The sequence below is a fragment of the Cyprinodon variegatus genome, unplaced genomic scaffold, assembly GCF_000732505.1.
Source record: "Cyprinodon variegatus isolate N-32 unplaced genomic scaffold, C_variegatus-1.0 Scaffold67, whole genome shotgun sequence".
Taxonomy (NCBI): domain Eukaryota; kingdom Metazoa; phylum Chordata; class Actinopteri; order Cyprinodontiformes; family Cyprinodontidae; genus Cyprinodon; species Cyprinodon variegatus.
Window position 1 is genome coordinate 174,701 of NW_015150520.1, and position 27,590 is coordinate 202,290.

Genomic DNA, 27,590 nt, shown 5'->3' on the forward strand with positions numbered 1-27,590 from the left:
TATATATATATATATATATATATATATATATATATATATATATATATATATATATATATATATATATATATTTGTTTAATTTATACAAACACATCTGAAAACTCTCATCCACTCTCATGTCTGAAAAACCTTAAAACATGTTTCCTTACCTTTTTCATAAACCTCCTTCAGGACTCCTTTTTTGATGAGCTCCTCTCTGCTTTGACGAGTAGACATTTTCCTCTCTAACACTGAAGAAGCACACACACAAAAAAAACACATAAAGAGAAGAAATACCAAATGAAAAATAGAACTTGAGCTGAAAGTTACACTGCGGTGGAAAGCAGCAGCTTTTACCATCATGACTAGTAAAGGCAGCCAGCGATGGCAACCTGACATTCCCATCAAATCAAATAATTTTTTTCAGTAGCACAACAGAAAGTCAGGCAAAGACTCCAGACCAACCAAAAAAACAAACAAAAAAAAACATATGCAATGGGATTTGAAACTTTAATATAATAAAAGGTATAATTCTATTAGGTTTATCTTTAAAACTCCAACTATTAAGGCATTTCAATAAAAAAAAAAACATTTCTGTCAATTCACTTAAAATCATACTGATGGATTAGTTGTCAATGACATCCCAACTGATTGTAGCTATTAAAAAACTTAAGTTCATATTATTATTCAGATTGTTTTAAAGGTTTTCTATCTTAGGAAACCCAGCAGACTGTATGGAGGCTAAATCTGTATTTGCAGTAACCTTTTACTATAAGCAATCATAGAGCGACAGAGGAAAGGAAAATCCCCTTAAGCAGTAAAAAAACCTAAAGCAGAACCAGGCTCAGTGGGAACTGGCATACAGAGCATACACACTGAAACACACCAGTTCTGGAGTATTTTCTATGTGAAAGAAACAGTTAGTAGCTCCTTTAGCAGCTTTATCGAGGACAGAAACTTCATATGCAAATTACCATTAAGTTTCAGCACCATGTTCTACCAATAGGGGTTATTGTAGTTCTTTTCACGTAGTAACTTCCAATCAAATCTATTTACAACAACAAAGAAACAACAACAAACAAAGTACTGGGCTGCTTTATATTTGAATAAGGCAACTATTTAGTGTCCTTAAAACACATTCATCCAGATAAAGGACATGGCAAGCAAAGCAAGCATTGACCTGTGTGTATAAATATGGGTTTGATCAGAAGCAAAATCTGTGTTTGGATACAGAGAAGCAGGTAGAAAATAAATAAATGAGAACTGATCTGCTGTGACAGCGGGAGGAGCAGCTTGACAGTAGGAAGCCTCTATGTGGTAGATTTATGTCCCAGTGAGAACAGGATGTAATTTGATTAATCCAGCTGAGAGGGTTAGGTATGCGGTGGTGCATGAATGTAAATTAATTTTTGTATTTCTCAAGGCGAACTTTCAGGTACATATAAGACAAGTTCTTTTTGGACTTTGTGAAGACTATTATAAACAAATATGATAATTACATCTAATTCTCACTGTAAGGCACAGTGATGGGGGAGTAATTATATGGGCTTGCCTGTTTCTCACACAACTTCTGCAGTAACTTAGAAGTTAAAAAGAATGTTAAGGGCATTATAGGTTTTTTTTGGAGTCTAAAAATTAAAAAGAGGAATTTTTTTTCTCTTAATGTTATTTCAGTTCTCACCTGCAGAGGTTTGCTTGAATTTCTCACTTTTCTTTTTCCTCCATTTCCAGGGTTTAAACAGGCGACCCAGAGTGGCAAATTTGCTCCGCCGGCGGATGGGAGGCGTGTGGGTTCCAGGCACCAGCGAATCAGAACGCATCGATGCCAGTCGCTCCACTTCTTCTGCTGAAAGAGAACAATCAAAAGACATGGTCATAAACAACGGCATGGACAGCACCTGTTGATTAAACCAAAGCACTTTAACCTGGACACCATGACTATCCTCCAAGGACTCCACTGAGTCCTAGGAAGTAAGGACCAAAGGAAGGAAGATGCTATGTGTATGTTTTTACTCTTTCTTTACCAAGAACACAGAAACACATTTTACTTTTGCTTATTAAACTAGTAAATAAGCAAGTATTCTATTTTTTTTTCTCTCAGAAATACCAGATTATCTCAGGTTTCAGGGGAATACTATCTACCCTCAAATTACACACTAAAGTCAAGCAGACATTTTTGGCTCACTACACTGCAAAAATTATAAATCTAAATAAGTAATTTATTAATTAAAATAAGTGCATTTTCAAGATCGTTTTTGCAGTGTATTGACCGCTAAAATTTCAGCTGACTTCATTGACAGATACTATAAGTAAGGAAGAGAACAGATCCAATGTTGTTTTGTTTGTTATTTCATGCAGAAGAAAAGAGAAAGTCTCCATCAGCCTCTGGGCCAATGGATTATTTGAATGAAAGCAGAGGTTTTCCATTAGATATAGCAAATTTAAATTACATACAACAGGCTCTGCAGGGTAAGAACCCAGGAGTGACAGACGGAAACAGAAACATCTGAGGGGGTGAGAGTGGATGTCGGGATGCAATGATGCACAAAGAAATAAACTCCTGACATTTTATATGTCAACCCCAGTGGGGTCAATGATTCTGACCATTTATCAGAGACATTAATCAAATTTAAATTATTTATTTTCTCCTGAACACAATCAATACTGCTTTTAGATGTGGTCTAGAATTCAGTAAGTCCACCTCCATTCCTGCCAACTATCACGAAAAATCTACTCAAACGTCACGGCCGAGGCGAATTTGTTGCAGTAGCGGGATGTCAGTTAAATTTCGACTCTGGAGCAGCTACGCAAATATCTACTTAATGCCTAACCTGCTCTGCAGACTGAAATTTGATTTGACGTGGTCTGTGGAGCAACTTAATATGGCTGAAAAACCTCTCTTTGGAACAATCCAACTAAAATATGAACCCCTTTTTAACTCCACAACAGCTCTGTTTCTTCTTCTGATTCCCTCAAAGAGAGCAGTTAGTTTGGGGCTTTAGTGTTTTTCCCTGCAGGGCAATATTTTCTCAGCCTGATGCAGACTCAGGTCAGCCATGTGAATCCATTTAGTTCCTGCTGAGATCATAGCAAAACTCGTTGGATTTGGTATTTTAGGATCACTTATGATTCTGCGATGGGAAATCAGGCCTCCCCATTCGAAGATTTATCTGACTGAGTGTAAAACAATGAAATTATTCTGCAGTTAAAGGTCTGAAATGTCTTTTTTTGTACACATTCTGCAATCAAACAGCCAAACATTAGAAGTAGTTTTGTTCAACACTTCTCAATGCTTTCCAAGAGTATCGTCAAGCTTTTCTTTTGACTTTGGTTGTTTTTGTTCTCTTTTACAGGATATTTACATTCAATCCACTTAACACTGACCAATGAAACATCATGAAACTGTGTTACACACAGAAAACCACAAAGACACAATTTGTCCCATTTCGTAAGTTAGAAATGCTGCTGAAGTGATGAAAGGTGCCAAAGTTACCTTGATCCCTCTGACTGTTGATCTATGTAGAAAAAAACAATAATTTCCCCTTGTTCATTAAAAGCAACTTAAAACTCCCATCTACAGCATTCTCTTTGTTGAATTTCGTACACATCATACCAAATTAAAACCTTTAAAAAAAGCTTTAAATCCACATGTCACATCGGAGGATCACTAATAAAGCTAATTGGTTTATAAATCATTAGATTATTAGTAAATAAGATTTAAATGTAGTTTTTGAATGCCTGCAATCTTAAAAAAAAAAAGATGACGGGCCTTTACATGAGTGACCATCCTGCCAAAAGTCATACATCAAAAAGAACCCACATCTATATATATATATATATATATATATATATATATATATATATACATGTCTTTAGAATGCGTAAAGTTTATTAACTTTTTTAAAACTACAAGAAAAAATATGACAAAAATGATGGCCATTTGGTTGAAATTACATCTTAGCAGAGGCGTAGCCAGAACCTTTTTATAAGGGTGGCCAGGCAATAACCAATGGGAGGGGTGGCCTAAAGCGGATAGGCAACAAAACCTCACACTCAATCTACACTGTTCCAACAGGAAAATTAATGAGTAAAACATACATAATTTATAAATAAAGACAAACTATATTTTCCCACAGCCTTTGCTAAAGAAATAGACAAATATATTCAAACATCCATGCTTTCTAGATAAAAGGTATAGTGGATAAAATTCTTTCAGGGTTGAGTTTTGGGTGAACATCTTTTCCATTGTCATTACTTACCTACTTTTATCAGTAATCATTCAGCATAAAATTGATATTTAGAAGCACTAATATCTACATAAATTGATTATTTAATAAGATTTTATTAAAAAATCTATTCATCTATGATTCCACTGAAGACTCCTAGATGACTTGCAGAGACACATTTTCTCTTTACCCCATAAAACACAAAATCTATTTCTGCTTAAATTCTATATTTATCATCTTTAATGTTAGTATATTGATGTGCATAATTAACCACAGTGTTTTTGCCATCAAGTAATTGTTAATATATGAAAAATCTTAATGTTTTGAATATTCCACTTGAGAGTATTACTGTTTCCACTGTCACGGTCTTGGTTCTGTTATGTTTTACTTTGCTCCATGTTTTTTAGTTTTATTGGTTTAATTCCTATTTTGTTGCATTGTATGGATATACTTGAGTTCTAAGGTTTTTATTTGTTGCCCTCTGTTGCTCTCTTGTGTCGGTTTTCCCTAGCTCCTTCCTTGACTGCTCTCTTCACACCTGCTCCCAATCAGCTCGTTACTCCTCTCTTTGTTCAGTCTACCATAAATACTCTCGTTGTGCAGTTCCTCAGTGCTGGTTCCTCGTCTTACTCCGGCTCCTTGTGATTGGTTTCCTGTGATGTCTCCATGGTTCTGGTTTGTTTAACATTTTTGAAGTTGGATTTTTGGATTTGTTGGATTCCTGCCTTTGTTACCTGTGTTTATTCCATTAAATATTCAAGAAAGTCAACCCTGCCTCCGCATTTGGGTCCAAAACCACAACTAAACAGCCACCATCTGTATTAGAGGTAAATAAATGGTCACCCCTGGCCCCCCATCTAGCACCGCCCCTGGACCTTAGGCTATCTTCTAATTTAAGGATGAGGCACTAAAAAAAACTCCTTGAGATTCTTTTTAAAGCAAAAAAGTCCCACAGGTCTTTGGTCGCAACAATAAAAAGAGAAGTTCGGTATAATAAAGGGACATAGTTCTGCTTTTAGAGTTGAACTGTGGGAACAGAGAGTGGGAAGCAAAAGTGAGAATAAAACTAAAATAGTTCACTATAGGCCTGGATGTAGATTAGGTTTAAGAAAATAAAGAGAGAAGAAACAAACTAAAGGAGGAATGAACACGAATGTAATGCCTCATATGAGGAGAGCTATCCATCCTCACCATCCTGGGAATCGGCCCCTCGACAGTTGCTGCAGATGTGTTTGATCTCTTTCCCGAGCATAAATGTGGAGGGATTGTTATTGAAGGAGGCTTCATGTCTTCCCCTGCTGAATCTGTGGAGCTTCTTCTTGTCCAGACAGGAAGTCCTCATCCTCTCATCACCGGGAGTAACAGTGCACGAGGTGTTGCTCGGTGGACCAAGTCGGAGCCATGAAGGCATCCTGCTGCCTTCGAAGCCCAAACGGCAAAGGATGCGAATGAGATTCAAACAGTCTGCAGCTTCAAGTTAGCAGCAATACGCTTTATTTCCGGTCAGATGTACTACGAAATAAAAGCTCGTGAAGTTGTATTTTTATCAGCGAAGACACGAAAAAACATCAAGCATACATAAAAAGTAACGAAAATAATAATTACTGATGTTATTAAAATGAAACCATCATTTCTGCCCACGAAAAGGCAGCATGACGACAATTATGTTTCATATACTGCGTCTAAACGTATTTAAAACATTCTTAAATGTAGACCTTTTTTTTGTTTGTTTTATTTTTTTGCGTGTTTAGCTTTATTTTTAAGTCTTTATGTTTCCGTTTTCCCACAGGCTGCTCCTATCCAGCCGACATAGCCGCTGTCTATCACAACGCAGCCAGCCAATCGCAGAGTAGCTGGACTTGACGGTCAAGCGGCTTTAGCCAATCAGGGGCCAGAATTTAAATAACGTACAGATTTAAAATAATAACCTGGTAAAATCTAAAATAGTGTTTCAGGCAATTATTATTAAAATGATTTATTAATAATAATAATAATAATAATAATAATAATAATAATAATAATAATTATTATTATTTAATTATTAGTAATGCATTTGCTTCAGTCTATAAATAGACTTATTTGTTTACATGCTTTAGATTGTCATTTTATGGAAAAAATAAATACATTATTAAATTTTCATTTAGAAGTAGGCCTATGTTTTAGAAGGTGAGCACAGGTTCCATTAAGTTGCATTTAAGATTCTTTAGATTTTAAACCATAATGAATTTAAATTCACGCTTGCTATAGTTACAGATAAGTAAAATATTATTTAAATGCATATTAAAAACAACTTAATCCACACCTGATAATATTCCCAGTTCTTTAAATGGTTACCTATCTTCAGTATCGCCAAAACTAACAAAGCATGCATCTTTATAACTGCTTCTGACTCATTTTAGTATCCACTGGATGTCAAAAATAGCTTAATATGCCTTTTTATGATCAAAAAAGTAACTGTATTTAAAAAATATTAATACTTGGAATGTCTTCTAAAGGAAGAGGCAATAAATAATCAGAATACAATTGTAAGATAGAATAAGATCATAGAATAAAATCAAAATGGCAAAAGTAATCCCTTTAATATATGTGATCCAAGCAATCTCATTTTAAAGGTATAATTATACCCTATGAAATTATGGAAACATTAGTTTATACGCAATCAACACACAGTCTCAAACGTGACGGCAAAGAAAAATTACAGAAATTACAGAAAAGGAAATAGATCAAAATAAGTTTTGTAAGATTGAGAGGATCTCTCTTTTAAAATAAATAAAGAAGAAAAGCTGCAAATATTTAAAAGCTCAGTTATTTAGAGTAAAGAGAAAGTAGTTTAATTAAAATCAGGACATTTCTTTTAGGTCAGCATGCATCCACCGACTGTTTTTTCTTTTCTTCCTGTCTATGATGTTGCAGCTGAACGGATATTATGGCTGAAATAATACAGTGAGCGGAAAAAAAAGTTATATATTGGCGGTTCTCTTCCAGCAGGTGGAGCTCCGTTAAAGTAAATGTGGAAAGTTTATTTATTAGTCTATCATGCCAAGCTGCAGACTGCAGATAGTTTCCAATCAACCCCCTGACCTTTCATATTTCAAACTCAAGCTATAGTGTGCGTGGAAAACACACATGTACAAATGTAGCTGTGTTGTTGCTATATATATTTCTGCTTATTGGTATTGCATTTGAAATGTTGTATAATTTTCGTTTAATATCAAAAACAGTTTACTACTATGCTGTGCAGTTTGCTTCAAAAGAAAGCTGCAAGTTACAGTGATGTTAGGCATCAAAGCAGAGAAAAAACAGAGCAAGGATATTTTCTAAGAGGAAAGACACTTCAGAGTAGAGCTACTTAACTGGAGTGGGAAAATGCCTGACCACAAGGACCAAATAAGAGGAAATGGATGGCTTCTTCATTTTGATGCAAAATACAGCTCTCCAGGCAGAAGGAGTTTGGAAACCACAGCAACAGATCCTATGAGCTTGATCAATAGAGGTTGGTTTTACCTGTGCATCAGCACATTCTGCAAGTAGAGACTGTCAAGGCCTCATGTGAATCACACCTCCATTAGAGTTGCATTAGAACTCCTGGAAATAAACCAAGCAAGTCATCAAAATAAGACTGAAGAGATCTGTGAGACTCTGAGAGATAAGAAGCCATTACAGCTTTTCTTATGTTCCTGTTCCAACGTCACGTCAGTCCTTATTACTATTGACTACTGCTAAAAGTCTTTCCTGGTACTGAAAGCTTCACACTTTGATAATATCAAAGGTTTGCTTGAAGTTTTTGTTGAAAATTTCAAAGAAATTTCTTTTAATTTGAAATATGAAAACTACAAAAAAATCAAAGGGAATGTTTACTTTTCCCTGTATGATAATCATATGATGAAAGATATGTCATCATTGACAATGAATAAAACCAAGATCATTCCATTTCAGCATGGAAGAACTGAACCAGAAGTTCATTTAAAAGGGTTTCATAGTAATGATGAATAAAATACATTTTCTTTGAGTAGGCACTGATGAACAAATATGCTGGAGATCTCACAGTGGTACGTTCAAGCTTTAGTGTCCATAGGAGTTACAACACTTAATAGACAAGTTACAAATCACTTCACATTCTATATTATTCAATTGCTCTTCCGTATTTCAATATCCGTGCAGTAGAGGAAAAATTATAAAAGTGTAGTACAACCTTTATACATTCTGCAAAAGAAAGCTGAATGGCTTATTCATTGGGCTGGATACTGGGATAACACCAGCTTAGTATTTTGTTTTTGTAATCAAATTTTACTCAAACTCACAGAACTTGTGAAATACACGCAGCAGCAATAGTATTCAAAACAAACAAACAAACAAAAAATTACAAGATTCTGATTTGTCTCTCAAGAGGTTTCAGAATATTAGGTATCAGAGCTGGCCCACAGCATCAGATTATTTACCATACTTAAGGTGAGGATAGAATGCTTTTTAAAACTTTAAAACGAAATACTCAATGACCCAATACTCAACAAGACTTTTTTGTGTGCCTCCGTGTAATTCTCATCTGTTAAGTGCACACAGTCCAAAATGAAATATTTGTAGAGTGTAGCAAATCTTTCTTTTATAATGATGGGATACAAAATTATTTCTCCTTGGTTTTCCCTAATGAACCAGCTGGCGCAAACTGTATTTATCATCTTATGCATTTATAGCCACCTAGTGTCCAGAAGGTTCCTTTCTTTGCTGCAGATCTCCCTTTTCTGATGTTTCAAAGTTTTAATCATTTCTAACCTGAATAGACTGTTAGAATTTGTATTATGGCAAGAAAAAAGCAGCTAAGTAAAGAAAAACGAGTGGCCATCATTACTTTAAGAAATAAAGGTCAGTCAGTCCGAAAAATTGGCAAAACCTTGAAAGTGTCCCCAAGTGCAGTTGCCATCAAGCGCTACAAAGACACTGCCTCACATGAGGACCACCCCAGGATAGAAGACCAAGAGCCACCTCTGCTGCAGAGGATAAGTTCATCCAAGTCACCAGCCTAGAATAAATATATTTTTACATTTTTTAAAAAGAAGTGGAAATTTTTTTTATTATCATTTTCATCCAGACTTTCTTTGTGTATAATATATGAACACAGACTCCTCTCACTTAAAACAACCGCTTGTGACTCTAAAAGGATAGAGAATCTTGTAGTTATCTTTTACTAAATAAATATAAATATATAACTGAAATATGAAACAACTACCACATATGTAGTTTTAGTTATTAATGACTGTGAATGAGCAGATTTGACAAAGCCTTTGTCTCTAAAATTTGAAGTGTGGTAACTGTTTGTTTATTTGCATCCTGAGATAAATATTCCAGCTATAGTGTTGCTAAAGACCTAAATTGCCTTTGGTGTTGTTACGTTAGAGGAATGATTTCTTATTTTTATCCACAAGGCTTTCCTTTTATAATCCCCCTGGAACATTCAGTTTTTGTCCAATTTAGGAAAGCGGAGCTGCAGCAGAAAATTGTGTAGGTGTTGTAATCTGCTCGAGGCTTCTGACAGGGCACTAATCAGAGGGGACTCAAATGGTTGGCAGGTTGTGGTTCAATATGCTGCAGACACTAATGGACTAATGAAGATCTTTCAGATATTTAAAGAGTTCTCAAAAGCATAAACGTCTATACTATCAGACCGCAGGTGTTTCTCAGAGCTGTCAGTTCACCTACTAACTGAGACACTGAGCTTGCCACGTTTGTCAGACCGTAAACCATCATGTCCAACAGTTTCTATTTCAACCCAGAGGAGGTTTCTAACTTTATCAGCATACCTATTATTCCCTCTGGAACTTATCACATCGGTGTGCTATGTTAGGGATCCACATTAGCTAGATGAGTCTCACCTTGACCTGTCTGAGCTATAAACTCCATGGAGATGTGTCAGCCTTGACAACTCTAACTAAACACAGAGATGAAGGCCCTTAAATGATGGCTGAGGACATAAAGGGTGTAAAAATAGCTCAGTGAATGTCTGTTGTCATTGCCAACGACAGGCTGTTGACATGCTAAAATTTTATGTTTTGTTTTTAATACTGCTGCCAAAAATAATTACTGTCTCAATTTTTTGTCATTTCAACGTTTTTTCTAGATTTTGTTAAATGTTTTGTCATGTTTGAGCTATTTCTGCCAACAGCCTCCTGCTGTGAGGGAACACTAATTACACACACTACAAGCACTTCTTTTTGTGTGTCTTTACATTTTCTCTTCTTGATTTGGCTTAGTATCGTATCCATCCCCTTACTAATAAAAATCCAGTTGCTTTGCTACACATGACAATGTGTCAGAGTAACAGTCTCTTTGAATAATATGTTTTTTACAGTTCATCACCACCATCTGGTCTTGAGAAGAACTAGAAACAGAAGGCAGGTGAAACATCAAGGCAAGAACAAGACAAGACACAATTTGGGTACTCAAGACTAGACAAGAGATCAAGATTAGTCTTGAGGACCAAAGCATTAGGAGACAGAATTCATTAAAGGTAATCAGGCCATAAGGTGCAAAGTGTTTACTCAAGGAACACATTACTGAGATCTTAATATTCATCAATAAAAAAAAAAAAAAAAAATAGAAAAAGACAATCAGAATCTGTCCTCCATGCAACCAGATTATCGCACTTAATGTGAAGACATTGTAAAATATTGTCTGTCTTGAATCAAAGAGCTTTCTGCTTAGAGTTGCTTTGTAGATTGAAGGTCTTTGTAACACATGTACTGTAATCATTTAATAGTATCAAAGCAGTTTCATGTTAGGTTATTTAGGTTATTTAGAGTGAACCTGGCAGTAAATACTTAAGGACATCTTAACAGTTGACCTGAATGGTATTATTATTATGGAATGACATGAGAGGTGCGTCTCACTTCACCCCTCTGTTCATTGAGCTACATGGTTACCCCTGGCTGCGCGCATCAAATTCCACTCCCTGATGTTAGCCTACAAAGTGCTAAAGGGTACGGCTCCCGTCTACTTGAACACTCTGGCAGAGACTTATGTCACAACTTGGACGCTCCGTTCATCAATGGATTGTCGTCTAGCAGTGCCTACGCCACGCTTAAGACAATCCAAAGTGTTTTCATGGGTTGTTCCAAGATTGTGGAATGACCTACCAAGCGCTACAAGAACAACAGGGTCCCTTTCTATTGTCAGGAAACTCCCAAACACCCACCTTTTCAAACAGCATCTCTTATCCTAACTCTTAAGGGCTGGTTAAACTCCTGCAGCAGTGTGTTGCTGTGAGCTTGTTCCATGTATGACGCAGATATTTTTGCTTTATGCCCAATTTTAAAGTGTGGTCTGGGCTATGTTATTCCACGCCACAATGCAGGAGGGACAATCACAAACTACCGATGGGTCTAGATACGGCCGAGGCGGTGAGGAAGTGGAAAAATGCAAGGTACAAGTTTGTGTGACAACCAAAGGACATGAGGGGGAAAAAGAGCGGGGATCCAAGTGGAAAAAGGGTCCCAGCGTTCTCTCTTCTAGCTGGTCCATCCACATGAGTCCTTTTTCTCAATGGCGGTCATACAAACAAAACAAGCCGGTGAGGTGCCAGACAGGAAATACACATAGTGTAGAAAGGATGTAGATTTGGCCAATCAGAGGCCTCCTCTCTGCGGTATTGTTTGCGGCCACCCACAATTTCGGAGAGGTGCACCAGAGTGTCTGCAGAAGGGGTGGAGGCATATCTGTGTTCACTGCGACACACACAGAGACAACCTGGTTTCTGAGTATAAATCAGCCTTTACCCATAGTTCTGTACCCCTCTACTCTTTCTGCACTTCCCTCTCTATATCTTTGCTGTTACTACTTTTCCTCTAGAGAACTTCTTGTCATATTGATAACTGTAACATTGTGTCTACTTTGTAAGTTGCTTTGGATAAAAGCATCTGCTAAATGCATAGACATACACATTATATGTTTATAAAAAAAAAAAATATGTATGTTTAAATAAATGAGATGTCAAGAATATGATAGGAAGGAAAGTGAATAGCTTAACATTTTATAAACAAGTTAGGGTTTTAGCTAAAGTAGTGGTTTGATTTGCCAAAATATGATTAGACTATCAGCCATCTGAGCGCAGGAATACAGAGTCCTTGGTGGAGAAAAAGGTTGATACCATGGGGTTAATTCCTGCTACAATGGAAAAACCTTGGAGACATGTAATGGAAAGTGTGTTAAAAAAGTAAAACAATCAAAGCGGTTATTGATGGTAAGGCATGTGTCTGGCTCTGACGGCACTAACTGCCCAATAAAAATGTTTCGATCAATAGCAGCACTATTATGGATTAAACTGACTCTGACCCTGAATGACATTAGGTCAGATGGTGTAACCGAGGGCTTTAAGGTTAAAGATGCCACTTTAACAGTTGCTATAGCTTATTTTTGTCATCTACCTTGCAATTCAATTTAATGCAGTTTATTTATAACAGTCTCAATTCACAACAAATTTCAGATCAAGGTACTTCACAAAAGCAATTGAATCAAAGCATACAGACAGATTGGTTAAAAGTTTCTATCTAAGCAAACCCTGCTGATTGCATGGCATTATAGACTTTTCAGGATTCGCTCATCCTGGATGAGCATGTAGTAATAGTAGGCATTCACTTACATTGTGTCGCTGGCTCTGCAGAAATCACACAATCCATCTGCAGAGTGTAATGTATGCACAATATAAAAGCTGGTATATAGCTTGTTAAAATAAGGAGACTGCAATAATGTTTATAGTGGTCAATCTTTAAGCCCTTTGGAATTGCCATTAAAATGTGTAAATGTTGTAGCTGTATTTGTGCTCTCTGACTTAAAAATTTATTATGTGTATTTCAACATTTTGCAAGACAAATTTGATTTGGGAGTAAATTATTTACAGTCCAAAGCAATTATCAACCATGTTAGTACTTTGAACAAAATGACCAAGACAGAGCCTAGCCAGGTCACAAGGAAATTGTAACTGAGGCAGCTCTCATTATCTGTCAGTCATTGATTTATGAGCACCTGGATACTGAGCTACAGTGTTATAGAACAGAAAACAAAGAAGTGAATTTGTTAAAAGGAAAGTTTATACCACACATATAAAAAAACAAAAAAAAAAACACTTCTACTCCCAGTTAAAACACTTTGGTCAGTAAACTCTTTAATTGAAATACAAAAGAAAATGGTAAATGGTAAATACTTATATAGCGCCTTTATTCAAGTTAGGAGACTTGACCAAAGCACTTTACACCACATTCATTCACCCATTCACACACACACTGATAGTGGCAAGCTACATTGCTGCCGTACACTGGCGCCACCGGGCCCTCTGACCACCATCAGTAGACAATGCAGGTGAAGTGTCTTGCCCAAGGACACAACGACACTGAAAGTCGGAGTTGGGGCTTGAACCGTCAACCCTTCGATTTCAGGGCAAACTCCTCCATCCAACGCCACTGTCGCCCTAAATAAACAGATAATACATAAAATAGGAATATTTTAAAAAAAACCTGGTGGGTACCAGCTTTTAAACTAATTAAAAACAGTTGGTATGTATTAAAATTACCAATTCTAACTGCATAGTATAGAAAAAAATTACAATAAATAAAAACAAAAAATAGCTAAATTTTAAATCAATAATCTTTTGGGTGTTTGAGTCTTAATGTCGCTTTCACCTGCCATTACAGGAAGTGGGGGACAACAAAAATGACAACATTAAGCAGCTACTGGCTCCATCTGAATACATCAAATTGTAAAGGACACTCAGGCCATAGAAGAAGTGGGTCCACTATAATAAGTTATATGTGTATAATGCTGGTTGCTAGGAAGGAGATAGGACAAGGAATGCAATTTGCATAGGACTCCCTGATATCCGTAGCCGCTGCTAGGAACTATATGGTTGACCACAATCATTTGGGTGACATGAAATGCAGGCAAAGCCCATATCTTGGGTTTGAGTAGAAATAATTTTTTTCTTACTGAACTCTGTGTGAAAAATGCAAATTTCTTCATTTTCCTAGTTTTGGCGTTGTATAATGAAGAGGCTCAGCCTATAGTTGTGCAACTTTTGCAGTTATTTTCCAGAATGCTGTGGTCCTAGTTTGTGCAGTGTCATTAATGTGTGTAGAATTACATCTATAGGGATGACTACTTTCTACCCTGGATAATGTTCTTGCTGTTGACCCCATAAAAGATAAGGGTTAGGAGCTAGGGACAAAAGACAGGAAATAAAAAATGTAAGGTACTTAGATCGAGTCATAGCCTCAGTGTGGCCAATCGTGGCACGTATGTCAAGTCTGGGTTAGCTTTCAAGTTAAGCATCAAAAGACATATTAGTGTTATATTTTTTGGCAATCCATTTAAGTCCAACATGCAGCTTTGAGTTCAATAATAAAAAAAAATGCAAAGTGTGTAAAAGCCATGGCAGCTTGTTATGACAAACTGATCTGTTGAATTAATCAGTCAGTGGGTCTTAGCAACTGCATAAATGCTTATTCAGCCTAAAAGACAGACAACCTGCCTAACTGCGTAGAATTTTTTTCAAAGGCTTTAAAAATTATGTATACAGTATCTTTATCTTTAATGTAGACTCATCATGCATAAAGGTTATGTAATCCTGTCTGGTTGGAAACAAAAAAGAAAAAAAGAAGAGGGGACTCAAGCTTATGGATCATCTTTGTCTAATCAGTCTCAAGGTTCCCCCAGGGGGTGAAAAAAAATAACGCAAAACTTTTGTAAAGAAATACATGCAAAACAACTGCTGTCAGTGGTTACAGGGCCCCTGAAATTCTGCCTTGTGCAGAACTTGGTGCATTCTGTGCATACTCCCTCCCTCGCCTAGTTTTCTGGAAACACCTAGATCGAAACTGATGGTGAGGCTTAAAAAGTTATGTTTGGCACAGCAGGGGAACTGCTCTGCACTTGTTGTCTAAACATCATAACTTTACTCCTTGTGTAGTGAAGCAATAATAGGTCATATTTATTACTTTCTGGATCTAAAACCGCCCTGCAAAAAAATGGCGACCTTTCCAGAGTGTACCCTGTCTCTCGGAGATAGCCTATGCGTGACGCTGGTAGAATAATATCTTAAAACAAATTGAGGTTGAAAAAAATATTTAAATAAACAGCAAAAATATCAAACAAAGATCCTGAGATATGTATAACTTTTCCCCTGTAGGTCAACATAACTATGAACTGATATTCACAATTATGTGGTATTCTTCTTGTTGAGGCTATAATCCAATTTCATTTCTGTCAACCCATGATGTTTTATTTATTTTTTTATTCAATGCTACAATTAGAGCAAACATTGACAGCCTGCTGGTAAAACAGTCCTATGTTTACCAAAAATAGTACTGCTCCAACTTCCTTAATTTTTTCAATAGGTCACCAACAGGCCATAAACCATGACATGATTACTGTGGAATCTGGCCATAGCAAAAATATGTGTTTTATTCATATAGAGGTTTTTTTCAGTCACACAATGTTGCTATTGATTTTAGACCACAGAGCAATTATTTGCTGCACCTTAGGTCAGATATCACAAATTCCTCTGATACCCCAAATTACCTAAGAAAAAAAGGTTTATTGCTTTCAAAGTATCATGTACTATGGTTTGATACGAAGATTTTTACAAATGACAGCTTGCACACAGCACTACATTCAACACAAATAAAAAGAAAAAATAAAGAGAAAAGGGTAATTTCAATGGGGAAAGAAATAATTAATGTAGATATTGGATATCAACATGTTTTGGGGTGTAGCCTGTAATGAGAGATTAATCCCTATGTGATTTTTTAGATATTCTTCAAAATAATTGCTTAGCATTCCATCTTTGTACAATATATTCCCCATAAATTAGACACTGCAGAATAGCCAACATCGTAAGAAGACAATCACCAGAAAGGTGTTTCTTTGTTATGAGTTTGAGATTCATAAAAATCATTTTAACTCTAGTAATAAATGTCTTTAATCCATACTGAGCCATTCTGCTACAGGAAACAGCATTATCACACCTCCATAAAAGAAAAGGAACCAAAGTATTGGTATTTGCAACACTGTTCTTGTCATGTTTTAAAGGGATAAAAGACCAAGGTGGCAACAGAGTATTGGCACGTGCATATTGAAGGATACATTTAATAATGAACTGAAACGAAACTTTGTTGTATACAGCTTACAACTGTAAAATAAACATTACCAATATAAAGTGCAGCAGTGGTCAAGAATGTAAACAGTGTAAGAGAAAAGGAAACTAGTTTAAAAGTAATGGTGCAAAACGCATTAAAATGGACAGGTTCAGCGCAGTGCAAAATAAATATAGTGCAAAATGCAATAGAAAATTGAGTTGTGTCCTATTTAAAGTCGTAGGGAAGCGGCTGTTGCAACGTTTGCAGTTCTGAGTTTTCCTGAGTGGTGCCCGACTTTACATGAGTAAATAAAATAAATGTGATTCGTCGATTATCAAGGGGGCGGGATTGTTGTGGCGGAAGCAAGTTTGGTTGTAGCCGGTGTCTCGTAAGCATCTTGCTAACCAGTTAGCAACTTGGTGCTAGTAGGTTCCCAATGGGAAATTACTTTGGGACCAAGTAGCACTTATCAATGACACTGTCAAGGAACACTATAGAAAGATAGAGAGACATAGTCCCTCCAGTATGTCCTGGGTCTTCCTCTAGGCCTCCTCCCAGTGGGATGTACCTGGAACACCTCTCCTAAGTGTTAAAGATGTCCGCCAACACCTCAGAGAGCTAGTGTGCAAAATTCCTTAGTAGCCTCCATGGAATGTGGTCAGGGCCTTATGGGGGTTGATTCCCTGGAGCATCCTCCTCACGTCTCCTGTGGTCACATAGACGGGCGTGTCCTTGGAAGTCGATATAAATCTGGTGCGCATTAGGATGTAGAGATCCTCCAAGTAGGCAAATAATCTGTTAAGGGCATATTGTCCCCTGGGCATTTTGCATATCTTATGTTGTAGCCCGTGATACATTTGATGCCCTTCCACATGCGTTGCAGACCATTGGTGGTGAAGTGACCCTGAATCTTCAGGGCATATATGGCTTTGGCCCTCACACTGCTTGCAGTCAGTCTTTTCCTCACCTCTCAAAGTGCCTGATGCCTTACCTGTTTTAAAACAACATTGTTAGTTTTCAGCAGAGCTCTCACGTCAGCATTCAACCTGGGTTTCTGGTTCTAATAACCAGTACACTGTCTTGGTGGTGGTAACAAAACTGAGGAGGTATATTCCTACAGGTCCACCTCGCCTCTCACTGTGTGGCCCATCCCAGGGACACGCAGTGACTGCTGTCTTGGTTGGCAAAATCTGTGGTGTACAGGAACAGCTCTATATGCACTGTGAATGGTAGTGTCCAAAGTGATATTGTCCAAACCCCTCCAGGTGCTTTATCTGACATGATATAAACAATGGTGATGAACACCGCAGTAAATTCCTGTTGTAGATAATATTGCCGGCATTTCACTCTCATAGGAATTACCATTATGCTGGCTATGGAAGGTCTGTTTGTTTTGTAATGTACCTTACATGTCATTTAAAGTTAATTGACATTGTATAAATAGACTTGAAAAGGGTTGTCGGATTGGGTGACTTGATGATAATCACGATTTCTGTAACTGTGTTCAGGGTTAATGACGAAGCAGTAAAAGTGCTATTTTAAAATCTTCTTGCATCTGATTTGGTCTCTGCCAACTTTTTTAACAACTATTTAGGCACCATACAATGAGAACAGTTTTAAATTAGAGTGAAATATTATGGAGAAAAGCAAAAAAGGTCTGCAAGTTTAAAAGTAACCCAAAGTTCAGTTTGTACCTTTATTTTTTACATTTTCTTTATCTTCTTGTTTTCTGCCATTCACAAAACAACAGCCTTAAAGTGCCCCCTTTTCCTCTCTGCACTCAATTAATGCAAACTGACAGTTCGGCAAGGCCTCTAGGAAGGCATGTGTGTGTGTTTGCCTGTTTATGTGTGAAAATCCCTGTAAATGTGTGGAGGCTTGGCATATTACAGAGATGTGAGTCATCCCTTTCTTCCTCCTTTTCGTTTTTGGTGTGATTGTTGGCCTTCATGAATACAGACAAAAAAAATGTTGGATGACTGTTTTTCTTACATTAGCTTAGTGGGGCTGTGCATCTATCTGCTACAGGGGATGGTGAGATGGAAAAGAAACTTACAGAGTGTCTGAAGAGCAGGAACAGTTCAACACAGCAGGCAACCAATACAGAAAGAAAGAAAAAATCAGTTTAACACCTATGTAAAAGTTAACACAGAACAGCCTTAAATTGCAAGGCATTTTAAGCCTGTTTCGTAGTTAAAATGACCTGGATGACTGGGAATTTAACCAGGCATTATGTAAAAGCAATACTTGCAGAAATGAAATGGTTAAAATATGCCTAAAACTAAGTTAGCTATTACGGTACAAATTATAATATTTTCATTAAAAGACATTGGGCCCCTCAGACATCTGAATAAGTGGCTTCAATATAAAGGTTTTTTAGAAAAGAAGCAGACCCTTAAGAGTATAACCTAATCTTCCTCAAGGGCTTTAGATACTCATTATAACCTGGGAATTTCGAAGCGATCAGTGAAATCTCTAAAAGAAGAATGCATGGATTTCCTGACGTTTTATCTTTGCAATAAAATGCAAAGGTAACAGTGGCCTGCAGTATACTGAGGACACCAGTGGCCTGCAGTATACTGAGGAAACCAGTGGACTAATCCATTAAAATATAATAATTTTGACTTCCAGTCTAAATCTTGAGGAGTGGGACTGTAACCCCTTTTTAAGAACGTGGTTATATGATGCATATTATTCATCTTACCATCCAGACCCGACAGATCATAAAGGATCTCTTTCCAAACAATTAATTTACAGCTTATGTTAATTCATTTATGCTTAAAATTACCTATAAATATAATAATGTGTATTTGAATAGGTCAGCACTGATTTACGTACTTTAAAGGAAAGCATAGAGCTATCCCTGAACACCAGTAAGATTTTCTATGTTTTATATTTACTAAGCTTTTTCCAATTGTTATTCTAAGAACTATAACACATGGAATCTGAAGTCAACGTTAAATATATAAACTGAAGTCAAATATAATAACTGAAACGATGAAGAGGAAAAAAGTGCTCCACTTATCCTGATAAAGGAAGTAGTTTCCGTTTGTCGTTTGGTCAATCCGTTGGTCGGTCGATCAGTCGGTCCATCCATCCATCCATCCATCCGTCCGTCCGTCCGTCCGTCCGTCCGTCCGTCCGTCCGTCCGTCCGTCCGTCCGTCCGTCCATCCATCCATCCATCCATCCATCCATCCATCCATCCATCCATCCATCCATCTTTTTCTTTATCATGGCTGCGGCAAGCTAGCACAGTACATATCCTCAACAGTGAGTGTGCAAGAGGAGTTTCGCACAGTTGATCATTGGGCAGCACTACTTCAAGTCCTCTTCTAAATTAAACAGCAGTCCATATCACTGTTGTGTGACAGCAGTCTATAAAGGGCTTAAGAAGAGGTTTAGAAGTGAACCGCATTTATTTAACAAGTTCATCTAAAAACAAAATAGGTCTTTGGACACCTTCTGCTTTAACTCTACACACATCCACCTCCTTTGCTCTACTTTGCAGGCTTAATCCTCACTGACAGGTGAGTGATAGAAGAAACAAGTTAAGACATGCAGTCTGAAGGTTGTCAGGGAATGTTTTAAGGAGAAAAAAATCAGAGACACTATGCTCACTGACAGATAGTCCCACTGCTCTAAGCAGTAATGACTTTATGGGAATTATAAATAAGCTTAATTTCAATAAGAGTTCTTGGCTTAATCTAAACCTTCAAGGTAAGTTTTGGCCTCATCCATCCTTTCTTTTTCCATCCCGCTTATCACAACTAGGGTCCTGAGAGGTTCTAGTGCCTATTTCAAACTGTCAATGGGCAAGAGGCAAGATACACCCTGGACAGGTCACCAGTCTGTCACCACTAATCACATCATGAAGTTTTCAAATGACACCGCGGTGGTTGGCCTCATCAGAGACCACAACGAACAGGACTACAGAGAAAAGGTTGAGAAGCTGGTGGACTGGTGCAGAGATAACAGCCCAGAGTTGTGGAATTATGGTGGCAAACTTGAAGCATGCTGGCACTATGGATTGGTCCAGTGAGGAGTTGAAAATGTCTGTGAGGACACCAGTCAGCTGATCTGTACACTCCTTGTACAGCCGCCCAGGTATGTTATGTTGAATGTCTTCATATTCATCTTCTACTGCTTTAGCTTCCGAATAGAGGAAACCGAGTAGCTCCATCTCACAGCAGAGCTGAATCCGACGTGGTTTTTAGACGTACAGTGTGAGCAGGTAGTTCGCATCAGAGCGTCGTGCTGCACAGTGTGAGAACGTACACTGTGAGCTGTGAACTCACACTATATCACGAAACCCTGCGTGTGAGTCGTATAGTGTGTACAGTGTAAGCTATAGCTGTGTGCAATGATTGAAAGAAATTGCACAGTGTATACCCGGTTTTAGCATGACAGAAAGGTGATCTGATGACCCGAGGTGGGGGCTGCTCTGAATGCATCTTTGATGTTAGAGTAAGCCATGTCTAAATTGTTAACACCCCGAGTTGCAAAGTTCACATGTTGGTAGAAATGAGGGAGCACAGTCTTCTAGTTAGCCTGGTTAAAATCCCCAGCAATGATGAGATTGCCTCTGTGTGTGCAGATCGAAGCTCAGAGAATGCCTGATATAGAATCTTCATGGACTCTTTTGTATTAACGCTGGAGGCACATAAACAGCAGTAATACTAACGACTCTAAACTCTCTGGGCAGACAGAAGGGTCTGCAGTTCATAGTAAGAAACTCAATGTCGAGAGAGCAGAAGCTGGCAACCAATCTAGCATTTTTACCACAGCTGTTGTTGATGTACACACAAAGCCCGCCACCACAAGTCTGAATTCTTTGTTTTTATTAATAATCTCATAATAATCTTTATTATGAATGCGGCATTGGGCAGCGGCCAGATACAGCTCTCAACAAAATATGCCATTCAGAACTCCACATTTGTAAATCATTTGTAAAAAACAAAGACACAATCCTAAGGCCACCAACACAGATCCCCTCAACACCTTGACTGTGCCAAGAAATTCTGTCCATAAAAGTTATGAACAGAATCTGTGACAAAGGGCAACCTTGGCGGATTCTAGTTTGTTTGTATAGAACCAATTGTGTAATTTTATGGCACAGAGTCAGTTCTATCAAATGATGCAGACAGATTGGTTAAAAGCTGTCTGGAAACCCAGCCGATCACATCAAGTAATACATTTGAAACCTGTTTAAATGGATTTAAATGAAAAATTGTGATAAAAAATTGCATAAAAGTCTCATATGTTAATTTGGGAAGCCAATTTAGCCAACCGCGCTCCACTGCTCATCAACAGAACATCTGTAGAGGTGGTCAGCAGCATCAAATTCCTGGGGGTGCACATCACAGACACACTACTTCCTGCGGAGGATGAGAAGAGCCCACCTGCCCCCACCCATCCTCACGACCTTCTACAGTAGCACAATAGAGAGCGTTCTGACCAGCATTCTGACCAGTTGTCCCACTGTATGGCGTCTACACCACAGACTAGAGGAAGGTGAGGAGAGGAGTAAGAACTGCAGTGAAGATCATCGGGACTCCTCTTCTCTCTATAAAAGACATTTCACCCCAGCACTGGGTGTCCAGAGCCCATAACATCACCAATGACCCCTCACATCCCCACCATGGACTGTTTTCCCTGCTGCCCTCTGGGAAAAGGCTTCGCAGCATCCAATGCAGGTCCAGCAGATTCCAAAAAAGCTATTAGTTGAGCCTTGCAGTTCAGCCTAAAACCCCTTTCTAAAAAAAACAAAAAAAACAAACGTTCAGTTCAGATGTTTTACAAAATATCTGAATCAGGAAATTGTCTATACACCAAACTGAAAGATTGTTGTTCTCTACTTAAAAAAAACACTAGATTTTAAAATGGAAAAATGTTCCACGTGTTTTTTTTAAAATACTTTTTTATATAAAAATTCAATGTATAACATGGATACATAAACACCTGCATTTTATTTCAGTGTTAAATTCTGTTTAAAGTAACACATTATGATTAAAAATGTTTCCGGACCTTTACTGGTTGATGATTTTCTTTATTCGGACCCCGCTTATTTTTAATTGGTTACCCCTGGTATTTATTTTAACCATGTCCATTTGTTGAGGAAGATGAAAGTTTTGCTCTGCAGTTGACTTGTTCTATATCAGTTCCCCCCAAGACAGTATCACAAGACACTACAGAGTTGTGCCTTTGGCCCACGCAGTGTTTGGGGACAGAACATACAACACCACGTGATTTCTTCCTCTTTTTGGAATATTCTGAGACAAGTTCGCACCGGAGAGACGTCCACATGGAAAGCCCATGCTAAGGACCTGAAGCTAAGTCAGGTCTAAAGGCTTACTTAAAACAAATTTTCTGCAATACAGACCATTTGCATAATTTCTCTCAGAGTTTTCAGAACTTTCAGATGCTGATTGGAGGTGGGAGCCTTAAGAACAAGGAAGCTGTTCTCCTAATGTGTGGCATGTGGAACAAAAGAACTCCTGATGCGTGTGGCCTGCTGACAAATGCTTGAAAAAACTGAGCCTTTCACATGGAGATCAGTAGAGGATTGCAGGTCTGGCACAGTTAGGGACAGACTCTCTAGATATGTATTTTTAATGATTTTTGATCATTATCATGTTTACTGCTGAGTAAAGCTTAACTAACAAGATAGACCGCATGGTTAACTAGGTTAACATGTCTGAGCTGTTGTTTATATAAGCTTTATTCCATTAAGGATTTAAACACAATATAATGTTAACGTTAATGTGTTTTCTCATATGCTTATTACAATTTGATTACCAAATTGTCACCAAAAGTTATTAAATGGGAGTCCTCTTGTTTGCTAGCTACAAGCTCAATCAAAGAAGACTAAGACTGACTGTATAATCTGGTTGAATTGTATCAGTAACATGCCTTGAGATGACATGTGTTGTGAAATGGCACTTTTAAATAAATTAAAATGAATTGAACTAAGAAGTAAGCATCTCAAAGCGCTTACATTTTTTTAGAAACATTTAAAAATGTAAAAATAATAGGAACTAATGTTCAAGTTCAAAGATTAAATATCAATTATAAAACATTAGAAGCTGACTTAGTCATCTTCCTCTCCACCTCCTGTATGACAGACACTAGCTCAGGAAGCAGCTCTGTCAGGCTAACAGGGAAAAGAAACTCAAAGCAGCTTTTATTTACTAGCACCAATACCTTTACAACATCCACTCTACCAAAATAAGCCTAATTATAGAACCAAAGGTCCATAATAATTGAATCCTACATAACTGAGCAAGAGCCTATAAAAGAAAAAAAAAAATGAGGCAAAAAGAACCTGTCTAGGACACAATGTTAGAGTTTGGACATTAAGGCACCCATGAGAATTTTTACTTCTTTTGAATTAAATGTCCACTAGACTCCTTCCAGTGTTTTTGTTCTGATTATTGGTGACACAAACACAAAAATATGCACCTGACCTGCTGCTTATTTTAGACACAAAGTGATGTGCACCTGGTCAACACATCAGCTTTACTCATATTAGTATGTTTTCTAACTATTAGTAGACATAGACGTTATGCAGGAAAAAACCTTCTTTTGATCCTCTTAGATGTGTGACCCACTACAGGAACATTCTTAGTGTATACATGTATACATCAAGTATTTTTAGAGATAAAATATGTGTTTCAGTAAACACTATTCAAACTATTTCCTGCCATACTTTTTTTCTTTTATATTGACTCATTTTCTGTCTTTACAGAATGAAATGAAACTACTATAAAATAAATAATATCTATTTATTTAAATGAAAAAACAACATGTAAAACCACCAGATGATAAAATACTTATTTTCCCTACAGTACACCAAGGTTTCTATTAAACTGAGAAGCGGTGGATCATATGGAACTTATAACTAATGCAAAGCTACTTGAATACATTTCGTGGGGCTTAAAATGACACTTACTGAAGCCAAGTTGAACAGTTGAGCCCATTAATTGTTTATGTGTGATTTATAAAAAATGTGTAGCCTCTCATAGAAATAATGAGTCTAAGCATACATTATTTACAAAGAACTGTAAAATACAGGACAAATCAGAGCAAACCACTGATGTTCTTAGATAAATACTAATGTAGCTCTGACTGATTCATGAGGTTATTAGAAGACAAAACAAAAATGAAAACAAATGTTTGGAAAGAAATATTTCTATAATTTTATGGTGAGATTGAAGCAGTAATCCTTTTTAGCAATGCATGATCAATACCTTATTTGACTGACAATCAATCCTTATTAGCAGTATTATTACGTTATAGATGGCCCGATAGACTCGAATGAAAGGGCTCTGTCTAGATAAAAAAAAATGTGTCCTATCATTGTGTATGGCAGCACTGACTGTATACTACTCCAGGGTAATTTCTGTTACAACACACCTCATATTTGTTCCTGCACTCTGACATCATCCACTTGGGAGACATAATTCCTACTGTCTTCAGTGAGAACTCAGCTCTGACTCATTTGCCTTCCTTAGCTCAGGATTTCTCATTCAGCACAAAGGCTGACTTGTGTGAGCTGAATGAACAGATGAGAGGGGAGATTTTTCCTTTTCCTAAAATATATTGCTTAAATTTCAAACCTCTTTGACTTTTTGCTTGCATTTTTTTTCTTCTTTTGCTTAGGTGTGCACTGTATTTCTGCTTGACTGTCTGATATTTATAGACAGCTGATAATAAAAGATACAAGCCTGTTCTCACGGTATTCAGTGGATGACAGCCAGCTTGGTTTCTCTCTTTTTTTCATTCCTTTCTCATCCTCAAAGCTTGTCTCGCTCTACCTCCTCTCTTATTTAAAGACCCTCTGTCTCAGCTCCTCATTCAGAACGGTATTAGTATTCTTTGTGTTTCAATGAGAGCAGGACAATGCCAGCATCTTTTTTTTTAGCCCCAACTGAGATGACCTGAATTCCCATGGGGTCTACGTAAAATCTGGATTTACTCATGTAATTTAAGTGAACTGATTTTCTAAAACACTATTTTTGAGTATTAAATACCCATCATCTGAAGCATAGTTTATAGGTTGATTAATGATTAACCAGAGTTTCACAAAGAATTAACTTACTTTTGATTACCTAGAACAGTTGGATAAAAACTGATTTGGTCTGTGGCAAATGTGCCTTAATTTTAATTTGTGCGAGTGTACAGGTAAAAGCCTTGATCAATACAATTATGCACATCAATATGATGAGAGGTAACAGAGAGTCCTTAAAACTCACTAAAAGCCAGCAGGAAAAGTAAAATCTTAAGATCTAGTAATAAGAAGATGAATTTCCACAAAACCTGAAAAAATAACTAAGAAGTATAAAAATTAATATGACTGATTTTATATCTATTTTTCTGTGTATGTAATTTGTGTCCCTGATTATTTATAGAACAGAGCTAGGTAAATCAACATATATTCCAGTTTTATATTACTCAGTAACAGAAAACCTTATCAAAGACATAAACAACGCTACAGAAAAAAATAAATTCAATGTTATTGTTTTATTAGAATCTGACTAAAATGGGACAAATCAAATTAGCTAATGATTCATAAGGAAAGTTTCTTTTTTTAAATGATAAAGGAATAGAGAAGGCAAGGAGCATAATGCTTAGATGACAAGATCCATATCAAAACTTTGGTAAATAAAATGAAGATCACTTGTATTAGACAACAAACCAGCATCTATAGTTTATGATATTTTGGAGGAAATAAATCACGATATATAACAAATCAAATGAGTAAATTACTTTCTCATCAGTGCTAAGTTCTCATCCCTATTCTCTAGTAACTACGTAATAAATAATAACCTATTGAAAGAATAATATGTAAGTTATTAAAATCTAGTTTACATTACTTACTTATTACAGTTACTTAAAAATTATACTTTTGTTGTACGAAAATCAGACAATTTCAGGGCTTGGTAGGCCTGATCTAAACCAATCCACAATGCCAAAATATTTGAGGTCCTTCTGTAGGTAAAACTTGAAACTCTGCCCCTTGCTGAGGTATTCTGTAACCTCTAAAAGGTTTTCTTCCACGATTTATCTATATTTACCCGCTGGTCTCTTGCCATCACCTTTGATCAGCTCTTCCTGCCATGTTTATCTAAAGCATTCATTTAGCATCGGCATTGCCAACAGCAATTTTTATATAATGTGCTCATTGTTATGTTTAATGTCACTTTCCACTTGAAGTTATCTTTTCTAAGTAGAAAAATGTACTTCTGATCTCATCTGACCCAAAAAGGTACATATTAGCTGGTTCACTCATTCCCCCACTGTTACCATCTTCCTCTATGCTTCTTCTGTGATTTGTGCTCCTCTTGGACAGCCTGTCACTTTAAGTGCATTCACATTTCTTATTAAGACTTTTAGTTCTTCAACACACTTTATTTTCAGATGATGGATTACACAGTACTTTCTTCCTTAATGTTAATAATAATACATTGTATTTAAAACACCCTAGGGCACTGTACAACAGACATATTCAATAACACAATATTAAAAAATAGTGTTGTACCGACACCGATACCAGTATCGGCCAGGGCCCCGATACCGCACTAAAATGGTGGTATCTGTATCGGCGAGTACTAACAAATAGGGCACCGGCACCCTTTTGAGAGACAAAAGTTTATTCAACTATTGTCACCCATTCCAGGTAGGCAATAAAAAGTTCTACTGGATTCACTTTGTATTAGTCTTTTTCTTTACAAAGCCATGATGGCAATTATTTTATATCCAAGTAGCATGCAGTTCTTCATATATACAGACACATGTCAATTTCAAACAAATGGTATCGGTATCTGATGATACTGCACAGCCAGGTAAAAGTATTAAAGAGAGAAAGGCAATCAGTGGAGGTATGCAGTCTTGAGCAGAGGAGTTTTTATCCTTGATTTAAACAGATTTAAAGTATCAATATTGTGAAAAGTAAGACGGAGTGAATTCCAGAGTTTTTTTCTCTATCAAACTGGTGAACCCTGTGTACTAGCTAGATAACTTTTAAAATTATTTGTGGTGTATTTCATTTAGGAGTAGAAAAGCTTTGGTGGCTTAATACGTATGTATGCCAAAATTTCCAGAGTTTAATAAAACAGAAAAATATAAATTCTGTTTCATCTTCTAATCACTTGACAAATACAAACAACTAAATTACGACATTACACAAATGTCCAGTAGGTAATATAAAACAATCTGATTTTAAGAGCCAATAGGTGGGAATCTTTTTTCAAGGTACAATGCTTAAAGAT

General features: G+C 37.0%; 1 protein-coding gene across 5 annotated transcripts in view; it reads right to left on the reverse strand.

Moving 5' to 3' along the window:
* LOC107083031 (phosphatase and actin regulator 1-like) overlaps positions 1-27,590 on the reverse strand; it is a 40,587-nt gene that overhangs the window by 11,118 nt on the left and 1,879 nt on the right. For 2 of the 5 annotated variants that reach the window (XM_015371966.1, XM_015371964.1), the window contains exons 1-3: positions 5,397-5,644; positions 1,661-1,825; positions 150-230 (exon numbers count right to left, since the gene is read on the reverse strand). In XM_015371966.1, the coding sequence (XP_015227452.1) occupies positions 150-230; positions 1,661-1,825; positions 5,397-5,616 (466 nt within the window). In that variant the 5' untranslated portion in view covers positions 5,617-5,644. Of the gene's footprint in view, positions 1-149; positions 231-1,660; positions 1,826-5,396; positions 5,645-27,590 lie in introns of those variants that run through there. The other 3 variants (XM_015371965.1, XM_015371969.1, XM_015371967.1) reach the window with 3 other exon arrangements.